General features: G+C 40.7%; 1 protein-coding gene across 1 annotated transcript in view; it reads right to left on the minus strand.

Annotated features, from left to right (window-relative positions):
- The window catches only part of EPB41L4A (erythrocyte membrane protein band 4.1 like 4A), a gene marked incomplete at both ends in the record, with an annotated part of 179,736 nt that overhangs the window by 83,517 nt on the left and 81,663 nt on the right, over positions 1–14,556 (minus strand). The window contains 2 exons of the mRNA XM_079701588.1: positions 13,074–13,137; positions 13,698–13,786. Coding sequence (XP_079557714.1) covers positions 13,074–13,137; positions 13,698–13,786 — 153 coding nt within the window. The remainder of the gene's footprint in view (positions 1–13,073; positions 13,138–13,697; positions 13,787–14,556) is intronic.

The raw sequence follows: 14,556 nt of genomic DNA on the forward strand, positions 1-14,556 counted from the left end.
AGTTGATTCTACATTGGAGCAGGAAAATACTATAAAGAACTTATTAGGTCAGCCAACAAAATTGGAATATAGAAAGTAGGTGATACAAGTATTCTACCGAGAGGGCAGACAGCAGAAGCAAGAAGAACTACAATCCCGCAGCCTATGGAAAAAAAACCACATTCACAGAAAGACAGACAAGATGAAAATGCAGAGGGCTATGTACCAGATAAGGAACAACATAAAACTCCAGAAAAACAACTAAATGACGTGGAGATAGGCAACCTTCCAGAAAAAGAATTCAGAATAATGATAGTGATGATCCAACACCTCGGGAAAAGAATGGAGGCAAAGATTGAGAAGATGCAAGAAATGTTGAACAAAGACCTAGAAGAATTAAAGAACAAACAAACATATGAACAATACAATAAATGAAATGAAAACTACACTACAAGGAATCAATAGCAGAATAACTGAGGCAGAAGAACGGATAAGTGACCTGGAAGACAGAATGGTGGAATTCACTGCTGTGGAACAGAATAAAGAAAAAAAAATGAAAAGAAATGAAGACAGCCTAAGAGGCCTCTGGGATAACATTAAACGCAACAACATTCGCATTATAGGGGTCCCAGAAGGAGAAGAGAGAGAGAAAGGACTCGAGAAAATATTTGAAGACATTATAGTCGAAAACATCCCTAACATGGAAAAGGAGATAGCCAACCAAGACCAGGAAGCACAGAGAGTCCCATACAGGATAAATCCAAGGAGAAACATGCCGAGACACATAGTAATCAAATTGGCAAAAATTAAAGACAAAGAGAAAGTATTGAAAGCAGCAAGGGAAAAACGACAAATAACATACAAGAGAATTCCCATAAGGTGAACAGCTGATTTCTCAGCAGAAACTCTACAAGCCAAAGGGAGTGGCATGATATACTTAAAGGGATGAAAGGGCAGAACCTACAACCAAGATTACTCTACCCGACAAGGATCTCATTCAGATTCAATGGAGAAATCAAAACTTTTACTGACAAGCAAAAGCTAAGAGAATTCAGCACCACCAAAACAGCTCTACAACAAATGCTAAAGGAACTTCTCTAAGTGGGAAACACAATTGAAGAAAAGGATCCACAAAAACAAACCCAAAACAATTAAGAAAATGGTCATAGGAACAAACATATCGATAATTAACTTAAATGTAAATGGATTAAATGCTCCAACCAAAAGACACAGGCTTGCTGAATGGATACAAAAACAAGACCCATATATATGCTGTCTACAAGAGACCCACTTCAGACCTAGGGACACATACAGACTGAAAGTCAGGGGATGGAAAAAGATATACCATGCCAATGGAAATCAAAAGAAAGATGGAGTAGCAATACTCATATCAGATAAAATAGACTTTAAAATAAGGAATGTTACAAGAGACAAGGAAGGACACTACATAATGATCAAGGGATCAATCCAAGAAGAACACATAACAATTATAAATATATATGCACCCAACACAGGAGCACCTCAATACATAAGGCAACTGCTAACAGCTATAAAAGAGGAAATCGACAGTAACACAATAATAGTAGGGAAATTTAACACCTCACTTACACCAATGGACAGATCATCCAAAATGAAAATAAATAAGGAAACAGAAGCTTTAAATGACAGAATAGACCAGATAGATTTAATTGATATTTATAGGACATTCTGTCCAAAAACAGCAGATTACACTTTCTTCTCAAGTGCGCACAGAACATTCTCCAGGATACATCACATCCTGGTTCACAAATCAAGCCTTAGTAAATTTAAGAAAACTGAAATCATATCAAGCATCTTTTCTGACCACAACGCTATGAGATTAGAAATGAATTACAGGGAAAAAAACATAAAAAACATAAACACATGGAGGCTAAACAATACGCTACTAAATAACCAAGAGATCACTGAAGAAATCAAAGAGGAAATCAATAAATACCTAGAGACAAATGAAAATGAAAACATGACGATCCAAAACCTATGGGATGCAGCAAAAGCAGTTCTAAGAGGGAAGTTTATAGCTATACAAGCCTACCTCAAGAAACAAGAAAAATCTCAAATAAACAATCTAACCTTACACCTAAAGGAACTAGAGAAAGAAGAACAAACAAAACCCAAAGCTAGCAGAAGGAAAGAAATCATAAAGATCAGAGCAAAAATAAATGAAATAGAAACAAAGAAAACAATAGCAAAGATCAATAAAACTAAAAGCTGGTTCTTTGAGAAGATGAACAAAATTGATAAACCATTAGCCAGACTCATCAAGAAAAAGAGGGAGAGGACTCAAATCAGTAAAATCAGAAATAAAAAAGGAGAAGTTACAACAGACACCGCAGAAATACGTAGCATCCTGAGACTAGTACAAGCAACTCTGTGCCAATAAAATGGACAACCTGGAAGAAATGAACAAATTTTTACAAAGGTATAACCTTCCAAGACTGAACCAGAAAGAAATAGAAAATATGAACAGACCAATCACAAGTAATGATATTGAAACTGTGATTAAAAATCTTCCAACATACAAAAGTCCAGGACCACATGGCTTCACAGGTGAATTCTATCAAACGTTTAGAGAAGAGCTAACACCCTTCCTTCTCAAATTCTTCCAAATAACTGCAGAAGAAGGAACACTCCTAAACTCATTCTATGAGGCCACCATCACCCTGATACCAAAACAGACAAAGATACTACAAAAAAAAGAAAATTAGAGACCAATATCACTGATGAATATAGATGCAAAAATCCTCAACAAAATACTAGCAAACAGAATCCAACAACACATTAAAAGGATCATACACCATGATCAAGCGGGATTTACCCAGGGATGCAAGGATTCTTCAAGATACGCAAATCAATGTGATACACCATCTTAACAAACTGAAGAATAAAACCATATGATCATCTCAAAAGATGCAGAAAAAGCTTTGGACAAAATTCAACACCTATTTATGATAAAACGCTCCAGACAGTGGACATAGAGGGAACCTACCTCAACATAATAAAGGCCATATACGACAAACCCACAGCGAACATCATTCTCAATGGTGAAAAACTGAAAGCATTTCCTCTAAGATCAGGAACGAGACAAGGATATACACTCTCACCACTATTATTCAACATAGTTTTGGAAGTCCTAGCCACAGCAATTAGAGAAGAAAAAGAAATAAAAGGAATACAAATTGGAAAAGAAGAAGTATAAGTGTCACTGTTTGCAGATGACATGACACTATACATAGAGTATCCTAAAGATGGCACCAGAAAACTACCAGAGCTAATCAATGAATTTGGTAAAGGTGCAGGATACAAAATTAATGCATAGAAATCTCTTGCATTCCTATACACTAATGATGAAAAATCTGAAAGAGAAATTAAGGAAACACTCCCATTTACAATTGCAACGAAAAGAATAAAATACCTAGGAATAAACCTACCTAAGGAGACAAAAGACCTGTATGCAGAAAACTGTAAGACACTGATGAAAGAAATTAAAGATGATACCAACCGATGGAGGGATATACCATGTTCTTGGATTGGAAGAATCAATATTGTGAAAATGACTGTACTACCCAAAGCAATCTACAGATTCAATGCAATCCTTATCAAATTACCAATGGCATTTTTTACAGAACTAGAACAAAAAATCTTAAAATTTTTATGGAGACACAAAAGACCCCGAATTGCCAAAGCAGTCTTGAGGGAAAAAAACAGAGCTGGAGGAATCAGACTCCCTGACTTCAGACTATACTACAAACCTACAGTAATCAAGACAATATGGTACTGGCACTAAAACAGAAACATAGATCAATGGAACAAGATAGCAAGCCCAGAGATAAACCCATGCACCTATGGTCAACTAATCTATGACAATGGAGGCAAGGATATACAATGGAGAAAATACAGTCTCTTCAATAAATGGTGCTGGGAAAACTGGACAGGTACATGTAAAAGAATGAAATTAGAACACTCCTTAACACCATACACAAAAATAAACTCAAAATGGATTAGAGACCTAAATGTAAGACCAGACACTATAAAACTCTTAGAGGAAAACATAGGCAGAACACTCTATGACATAAATCACAGCAAGATCTTTTTTGATCCACCTCGTAGAGTAATGGAAATAAAAACAAAAATAAACAAATGGGACCTAGTGAAACTTCAAAGCTTTTGCACAGCAAAGGAAACCATAAAGAAGACAAAAAGATAACCCTCAGAATGGGAGAAAATATTTGCAAACGAATCAACGGACAAAGGATTAATCTCCAAAATATATAAACAGCTCATGCAGCTCAATATTCAAGAAACAAACAACTCAATCCAAAAATGGGCAGAAGACCTAAATAGATATTTCTCCAAAGAAGACATACAGATGGCCAAGAAGCACATGAAAAGCTGCTCAACGTCACTAATTATTAGAGAAATGCAAATCAAAACTACAATGAGGTATCACCTCACACTGGTTAGAATGGGCATCATCAGAAAATCTACAAACAACAAATGCTGGAGAGGGTGTAGAGGAAAGGGAAGCCTCTTGCACTGTTGGTGGGAATGTAAGTTGATACAGCCACTATGGAGAACAGTACGGAGGTTCCTTGGAAAACTAAAAATAGAATTACCATATGACCCAGCAATCCCACTACTGGGCATATACCCAGAGAAAACCATAATTCAAAAAGACACTTGTACCCCAATGTTCATCGCAGCAGTATTTACAATAGCCAGGTCATGGAAGCAACCTAAATGTCCATCGACAGATGAATGGATAAAGAAGTTGTGGTACATATATACAATGGAATATTACTCAGCCATAAAAAGGAACGAAATTGGGTCATTTGTAGAGACGTGGGTGGATCTAGAGACTGTCATACAGAGTGAAATAAGTCAGAAAGAGAAAAACAAATATCGTATATTAGTGCATACACGTGAAACCTAGAAAAATGGTACAGATGAACCGGTCTGCAGGGCAGAAATAGAGACACAGATGTAGAGAACAAATGTACGGACACTAAGCGGGGAAAGTGGGGGGGGAGGGGTGGTGGTGTGATGAATTGGGAGATTGGGATTGACATATATACACTAATATGTATTAAATGGATAACTAATAAGAACCTGCTGTATAAAAAAATAAATACAATAAAATTCAAAAATTAAAAAAAAAGAAGTATTCTACCAACATAAATTAAGTTGATAACTGTACTGTGGTCTATGGTCACATTAGAGAACATCTCTATTCTTAGGAAACACACACTGAAGTATTTAGAGACACATGACACGTGAAACTTACTGTTAAATTGTTCAGAAGGAAGTGTGTGTGTGTGGAGAGAGAGAAGTAAAAAAGGAAATGGAGTAAAATGTTAACAAGTGAATGTGAGTAACATAAGGGGAACTTGTTGTTTGTAATATTTTAATCTTTGCAACTTTTGGTAAATTTGGAATTATTTTCAAATGAAAACAAATTTTAAAAATCTGTAGTTCATGGGCTTCCCTGGTGGCGCAGTGGTTGAGAGTCCACCTGCCGATGCAGGGGACATGGGTTCGTGCCCCAGTCCGAGAGGATCCCACATGCCGCAGAGCGGCTGGGCCCGTGAGCCATGGCCACTGGGCCTGCGCATCCGGAGCCTGTGCTCTGCAATGGGAGAGGCCACAACAGTGAGAGGCCTGCGTATCGAAAAAAAAAAAAAATCTGTAGTTCTATTAAAAACGTGAAAGGAACCCCTAGCTTACGTAAGCAAGACCTCTTGGGCTTGTTGACAAACAGTGACAACTCCTGGCCACCATGACTTCCTCTTCTCAATGCAGGCTGAGAGTTCGGCCAACTGGATCTAATTACTCGTGGCCAGAGCTGCCAGAAATCTTTTGGTTCTACAACCCGTCACGCTGGGTAGGTTTGGCTGAGGTTAGTTCCATGATGCATCACACGTAAATGTAATCACAGCATTATTTTTTTTCCACTTATTCAACAAATGTGCTTAGTACATGCCAACTTCCAGGCCTACTCTGGGGACTGCATTCTTTTCCTGTTAATGAAACCAAGAAATTCAGGTATGATCCTGAATTCCTCCCTATTTTGCACAAAAAAAATTCAATCTGCTACCAATCAGAAGCAATTTTACCTCCTAAATGCCCCTCAAATCTGTCCACTTGCCTCCTTCCTTGTGGTGACTACCCCCTCGTCATCTCCCCTTGATCAGTCTTCAGTCTCCTAACTTGTCTGTCTCTGTTCTCACCTCCACGTTCACCCTGCAGCCAGAGTACTCTTTCTGAAAGGTAAATCTGATCACAGTGGGTGAGGCCCTAGGCTTGATGTACCACCCAGTCCCTCCAGCAGTCCTCCAGTCCATCAGTCAGCGTCAAGACCCAGCACACGCACACAGATCAGAGAAATCCTCTCCCAAGAAAGGTAAGACTGAGCTAGTGCACTGGGACCATCTCACTTCCCTCCAGCCTTCTACCCTCATCACTAGGGTGGACAGCAGACGTGGAAAACCAACCCTCACTCCCTTTCGCATTTCATAGCCTCTTCGCCTTCATCTGCCTTGAACCCACTGGACGCCGTCTCACTATGTCCCCTATACCTGTTTATGTCAGTCACCCCCAAATAATGCTCAGCATATCCCCTTGTCTGTCCCCCTCCTCCACTGCTATCCAAATCCTGAAACACTTCCTTGGTGCCCTCTGGAATTCATAGCCTACCAACAACAGCAAAATCCCCCAGCTCCAATCTGTTCTCTTAAACAGAGAGGGTGCTGCCTTCACCCTCTTGAGCCAGCCAGCCCAGGCTCTCCCCTGAGGACAGTGTGCACCGCAGTGCTGATGTCGTGCTGTGCCTTCTGCCCCGCCTCTTCTCATATCACTGGGCCTGCAAGTGGGGGAGGATCCTCCTTGCTCCCCATTGCCACTTTCAGACCATTCTCTCTCCCTCCCCATAGAACTCCCAGGTTTGAATCTCATCAGATAATATATATCACCTGTGCTCTCTATGGTGGCTGTCGCCCTTAAGTCATCTCCCTCACAGGCTGATGCTACTACAGTCTCTGTCACTCTCTCCAATACTACTCTTGCACTGGAAATTTTAATATATAAAAAAAGATCCCTCCCACTCCCAGACATCTCAGTTCCCTGAACTTCTCTTCTCCAACAAGGTTGTCTTGCCCCCTCTCTCCACCCTTCACCCCCATGCTCCTAACTCCAGAGTAGGGTTTCTCAGCTTCAGCACTACTGACACTTGTTGGGGGAGGAGGGCCTTCCTGTACCAACACCCAGCACTCCGGGAAAAGCTTAGCGGCACAGCCAAACTCTACCCTCTAGAAGCCAGCACCATCCCTGCCCAACCCAGCGCTGTGACAACCAACAATATCTCTAGATGTTGCCAAATCTCCCCAGGGCTGGGGAGCAGGGGATGAGAGGCCATTGCCCCCAGGAGAACCACTGCCCTAGGACTTTCCCTTTACAATAACTAAAGCTCCTCCCTAATCTCAATGCCTAGCACCCAACTTTCTGATCACCACCTCCCTCTCCAGCTAACTCCCTCCAATACTCTACCCCCAACAATCTTTCAACTAAACCAGGACCTCCACCCACAGACTCGACCGCTCTTTCACTGTCCTCAGTCACCTCCTTATCCAGTTTCAACTCCATGGCAAATCACTATAATCACTCCCCTGCCCCACTGGGTTCCCTTGCCCTTCTCTTTCTTTGCATTGCTTTCTTAACAAAACCAACTCCCCACTTGCTCTGTGCCGGCCCCAGTGCCACTGAATGTGGCTGGAGAAAAGCACACCATGAGTGGGCTTACTTGAAATTATGACACTTCACACCATGGAACTATCATAGGACATCATCAAACCACACGTCCCATGTCCATTTTCTCTCCCAAATTACTACTTAATAGCCTCCTCTTCCTTCAGACCCCAACACATCCTCCCCAACCTCAGTCTCAACTGCAGACCGTGCTACCTAGTTCCCTCAAAATAAAAAGCAGAATGGTGAAAAGAGAACAACCACCTTCCCCAGTCTACATTCCCACACTCCTTCTTCCTGCCTGCAGACCAGAGATGAACTGCCCTAGCTGCTCTCTAAAACCATGTATATGCCTCCATTTATATAATAGCTGGCATCTCCTATCCTCTACTCAGCAAATATCATTCCAGCATTTCTCTCTCCTACATCAAGTTTTCACCATGTATTGGATCATTCTCATCAGGGTGTGCTATTATTTCTTCCAACTTACAAAACAAAACAAAACAACCTCCTCTTGCCCCACATCCCCCACCCCCAGGTATCTCCCTATTTGTTCGTCTTTGTGTCAAAACTCCTCAGAAGAGCTGTCCACACTCATCATTTCCAATTCCACTCCTCCTATTACTTCTTCTGTTTTTCTTAACATGCATGAATTTAGGTGCCCATTCTCCTATGAATGAACGTCTCTGTTATTTTATTTCTTTTTTACTTTCACATAAGTGTTGCAAGGAATATCCATGTCCCTTGTGATTCTCTAGGGTACAAAGAGCTAAGAGTGGAGTTGCTAAAACTCACTCTTCAATCTACTGAAACTGGTCTTATCAATGACCTCCTACATTCCAAAGGTTGATTCTCAGTCCTTACCTAAGTTGACATGTCAACATCATATGAACCTTACTTAATACATGAATTTCACTTGGCAAAGGTGAGGACAATTTAGGATTCCTTCTACCTCCCTGATTGTTCCTTCTCAGCCTGCTTTTCTGGTTCTTCCTCTTCTCTTCTCATCTACACTCATTCTCCTAGTGACCTCATACAGTGTCATAGCTTTTTTTTTTTTTTTTTTTGCGGTACGCGGGCCTCTCACTGTTGTGGCCTCTCCCGTTGTGGAGCACAGGCTCCGGACGCACAGGCTTAGCGGCCATGGCTCACGGGCCCAGCGGCTCCGCGGCATGTGGGATCTTCCCGGACCGGGGCACGAACCCGCGTCCCCTGCATCGGCAGGCGGACTCTCAATCACTGCGCCACCAGGGAAGCCCCAGTGTCATAGCTTTGAATCCAGGGATATGTCAATGATTCTCAAATTTGAATATTCTGCAAAGACATTGGTCCTGAACTCCAGACTCACAGAGCCCACTTATTAAATGTCCCCACTCAGAAGTCTAACAGACACCTCAGACTCATCATGTTAAAAATGGGGCTCCTGGGACTTCCCTGGTGGTGCAGTGGTTAAGAATCTGCCTGCCAATGCAGGGGACATGGGTTCAAGCCTGGTCTGGGAAGATCCCACATGCCGCGGAGCAACTAAGCCCATGTGCCACAACCACTGAGCTCATGTGCCACAACTACTGAAGCCTGTGTGCCTAGAGCCTGTGCTCTGCAACAAGAGAAGCCACCACAATGAGAAGCCCGCACACTGCAACAAAGAGTAGCCCCCACTCACCGCCTCTAGAGAAAGCCCGCGCACAGCAACGAAGACCCAATGCAGCCAAAAATATAAATAAATAAATAAATTTATAAAAGAAAGAAAAAAAGAAAATATTGGTGGGGATATTGAAAAGAAAAAAGATGAGATTGTTATTTATGGATGCAAAGCAATATATAAACAGATGTTAGACATTATTACTATCTAATAAGATATGTCAATGTGTTTTGTTGGACATGGTAAATATTAAAATGTGGAATTGGATAGTGTTAGTGGCATAGTGTGACACCAGGAAAATCTTTTATCTGTAGGACATTGCTGTTCTTTTGGGAACTGAATCTCTGAATTTGGCCCTAACAGCTCCTAACATAAAGAGTTAAGTCTCTCTAACTGGACCAGCCGACTGGAAAACCAGTAGAATAAGGATTTCAATCCTTTTTCAAGCTGACTGTGATTATTGTTCCAGGTAATGGGTTTCAGGGGCCTTTTTAATTTAATCTATGATTACAGTTAGGCCTCCATAATAATCAACTTAATTCTACCATTATGTATATCACCACCTCACAAAGATACCCTGGTGGAGAAAGAAGAAAGGGTCTGCAAAGCCAGAATTCTGAGAAAATGGAATGCTTTGGTTAAATTAGTGTGTTATTTAATAAAATAAATTTTAGGGCTTCCCTGGTGGCGCAGTGGTTAAGAATCCGCCTCCCAATGCAGGGGACACGGGTTCGATCCCTGGCCCGGGAAGATCCCACGTGCCGCAGAGCAACTAAGCCCGTGCGCCACAACTACTGAGCCTGTGCGCCACAACTACTGAGCCCGCGTACCAAGAGCCCATGCTCCACAACAAGAGAAGCCACCGCAATGAGAAGCCCGTGCACCGCAACGAAGAGTAGCCCCCGCTCACCGCAACTAGAGAAAGCCTGCGCACAGCAACGAAGACCCAATGCAGCCAAAAATAAATAAATTAAACAAATAAATTTTTTAAAAAATAAAAAAATAAAATAAAATTTAAAATTCCTTTGATTCAAGCCTGAGTTATATGTGACCTGCTTTGGCACCTTACTAGAGACCACTGCCAGGAGCACACAGTGCCTCAGGCTGCACACAAACAAACATCCGTGCCTTCTCAGAGATGCTACAGCAAAAGGACTGAGCTGTGTGTGTAGGAAACCAGGCCACCCTGTGGAGACTGCCATTTTTAAAAAAAAAATCACATGCTGACATCAATTTTGTTGTTGTTTTCACTTAATAATAAAGAAATGTAAGAAGCTGAAAGTTCGAGTTAGCTGCAGCTTTACCAAATATTTATCCCAAGGATGCAGAAGACATTTTAAGGCACTGTAATAATAATGTACAAGGAGTTCACCAAAGGGCCTCATTCACAAAAATAACTTAGGTCTAAATGGAAAAATGACTTTGAATAATAGTAATGCTTCCATGAAAAGTCTTTTTCTTTTTCTTTTTTATATTTTTATTGAGGTATAACTGACATATAATCTTATATTAGTTTCAGGTATACAACATAATGATTTGATATTTGTATACAATGCAAAATGGTCACCACAATAAGTCAAGCTCTGTCACCTTACATAGTTACAGAAAAGTTTTCCTTCTTGTGATGAGAACTTTTTAAGATCTACTCTCTTAGCAACTTTCAAATATATAATTTATTTTATCACTGAAAGTTTGTACCTTTTGACCCCCTTTATCCATTTTTACCAACCCCCCAACAAATAATGAATTCTTTGGGAGGAGAATCTAATGTAATATGTACAAGTTTTACTACAGTGGCAATGATGACATTATTATTAGTATTTTCTTTTGGAGCACAGGAGTTGGAATTTGGCTACTGATTGATTTAATTTTAAGTTAAAAATAATTTTAGACTTAAAAATAACTTAAGTCTAAAATAATTTTAGACTTAAATATTTTTAGACTTAAACTAATTTTAGTCTAAAAATAATTTTAGACTTATTCAGAATTCCTGAATACCTTTTTGTTTTGTTGATAGTTTCCCTTGCTGTACCAAAACTTTTTAGATTGATATAATCCCTTTGTTTATTTTGTTTTCATGAAAAGCCTTATCATTTTATTATCACCTTTTTTTTTTTTTTTTTTTTTTTTTTTGGTTGTGCAGCTTGTGGGATCTTAATCTTAGTTCCCTGATCAGGGATTGAACCCAGGCCCTCAGCAGTGAGAGAGCAGAGTCCTAACCACTAGACTGCCAGGGAATTCCCATTATCACATTCTTATTAAAAACTTGAAATGTTATTTCCAAGTATTAAACAGACCTTACTCCTTGCATTATCAAGTCACATGAAACCAGCAGCAGGATAGGAAGAAAACTGTGTAACACTACTATCTAATGAGCTATTCTATAATACTTTTGGATAATTTTAATTCAATCTTTTATCAGTACATCTTTTAAGGTTGAAGAAAACTGGACTTTCTTCAGACTAGACTGTTGAGAACTACTACAAGCTTTTTAGACTATGCATTCCTTTAAAAACCAGGAATTTCCGCTCCTTACAAGTTAAAACTCATGTCAAAAATCCAATTTTAGTTTCATCAATAATTGGCAGCATATCACACAGTTCTGGGAGGGATCACTGTATTTTTTCTAGAAGAAGAACCAATAGTGGTATCAGGTTTTCTGATTTGGCAGCCCACCATCCCAGTACATCAGTTCACTGATCAGGCCACAAGTGTTTACTGAGCACCTGCTACATGTGGGGCACTAAGCCAGATACCAGGTTCCAACTGTGGTTGCAGCCACTTTGCTTCCTGTATCCCAGCTTGTGGCTGCATCAGCAGATTTTGTTTACTTCTTTTTACAAGTATCTTATTAGAAAGTCAATTCAACACTATTCACTTAAGTTTTTTTTCAGCATAAAGTTAGCATCAAGGAGACAGAAGGATGAATTCTCCTACGTCATATTTTCATCCGCGTATCCCATAAACATGAATTACAGGAACAGCACTTCAAGGGAGCATTAGTTTCACAGGGAGATTAAAAGGAAGCTTTCACATCCTGTCTTCTTTTGCCCAGTTTCCTAAAAGCTACCTGTCAATGCACGAGAGCACCCTGAGGCTCTGACAAACACTGTACCCGCTACCCAAACAGTCCTGGAGGTCACTGGCAACCTGCAGAGTGACCGTCAGCATTTCTGCACCCTTGGCTTACACTCTCCCTTGAAAGCATCCAGAATTTCCCATCTGGTTTATCTACCACGCTCAACTAGGGAAAGAACAGAAGTGTGACTCCCTACGGGTTGTTGTTCAATTGACTTCGGGACAAAATTAGGACACGTTTTATCCTGCATGCAGGCTGCACCCTTCTGATTACATGAATCTTACCTTCATAGACCATACTGAAGATCGAATTACACTAATAATGATAATCACATCCTATTCTCTCCTGTGCCCTAGAAAGGTTAGGTTTTATCCTTTGATAAAACTGAAGTGACATTTCTCCATTACCAACTCATTCATTTCTACTCATTTCCCCTTCCCTTCCTTGACAAATTGTTCACATGAGTCAATTAACCTTCTTCCATGTGGCTGCAGCTGAAGAAAACATGGCGGTTTTACTTCACCGTGTCTTCTAAGTTATCAGTGAGTAGACAAGACTTCCCATCTCAGGGAAGCTAAGCACTAAACACAAACTTACATCTTTTCCCAGTACTCTGAGTTCAAATTGTGTCTCCTTGAAGTGAACCTTTGTAATCCGAGGCCTGAAAAGCAAAACAGATAGTGGGAAGTATTCAGTAGAAAAAGACTGGTTTATAGACTGCTACTGTAATTGTAGAGAGTTCCCTGTATGTACATCCTTCATTCTGGACACCTTCTTGAACAAAACTCCATTCTCACTCTCCTGGGCTTCTCCAGTAAATGCAGACAAGCTTGGAGTCCCCAGGCCCTGGTGGTGCTGCCTTCCCAGACATAGTGTAGTGCTATGGGCTCCCCTATCTCTCTCAGATCCTTCCCCATTTAGAGTTAGAACTCAGAGGAGTCCTGGGCCCACAGACTATCCTAGAATGGGTAGGAAATCCTACTACACACAGCTTCCATGGACAAGAGAGTCCAGAATCAAAATACCTGAAATTTACAGAGAAAAGATACACTGATATGCATTGGGAGAAAACTTATACCCAATTTCACTCATTTACTTGTCAACCACTGGAAATGTACCTGTTTGCATTTCCCCAACTCTTTCAATGACATACAAGTCCCATAAGCCAAATACATACAGCGTACAACTTTAATACCAACTCTGCCCTCAAGTTAAACTTACCAGAAATACTTCCCCACTTGTTTTTTATTCTTGTAGACAACAACACCAACTGGAGTTAATCCTAAGAAATACTCAGATTTGTTTTCTCCCTACAAAAACAAACATATGTTTATAACCATAAATTTGTTCATGTAAAAACTCTTTCTCAAACTGTAACTAGCCATACACACATAATCTGTTGCATAAATACTAGATCTGGTTTTTGAAAGACATCAGCTTAGAAAGCTAGCTAAGCTATCATGGTAGCTAATGTGCTGCTAATTTTTTTCAAAGTTTTAAAGAAAATTTTTCTTAGTGCTTTCTTTTTTTTTTTTACTTTTTTTTTAAATTTTATTTATTTATTTATGGCTGTGTTGGGTCTTCGTTTCTGTGCGAGGGCTTTCTCTAGTTGCGGCAAGTGGGGGGCCACTCCTCATCACGGTGCGCGGGCCTCTCATTATCGCGGCCTCTCTTGTTGCGGAGCACAGGTTCCAGACGCGCAGTCTCAGTAATTGTGGCTCACGGGACTAGCTGCTCCGTGGCATGTGGGATCTTCCCAGACCAGGGCTCGAACCCATGTCCCCTGCATTGGCAGGCAGATTCCCAACCACTGCACCACCAGGGAAGCCCTCTTAGTGCTTTCTAACTGGTCACCTCAGTTCATTAAGAGAACCTGGACTACCTACCAATCCAGCCACTGACTGATTCACCCCGTGTTGCTTCTACAGTGGTGTTCAACCCTGGTTGCACATTAACTGGAATCCCTCATGCAGCTTAAAATGCTGATGCCTGGGTACCATCAAAACCGGTTAAATGAGAATCTATAATGAAGGGGCCCAGGTATCAAAAACACATAAATGCTCCCGGTGATTCTCCTGTG

Source organism: Hyperoodon ampullatus (assembly GCF_949752795.1).
Source record: "Hyperoodon ampullatus genome assembly, chromosome: 4".
Classification (NCBI taxonomy): domain Eukaryota; kingdom Metazoa; phylum Chordata; class Mammalia; order Artiodactyla; family Ziphiidae; genus Hyperoodon; species Hyperoodon ampullatus.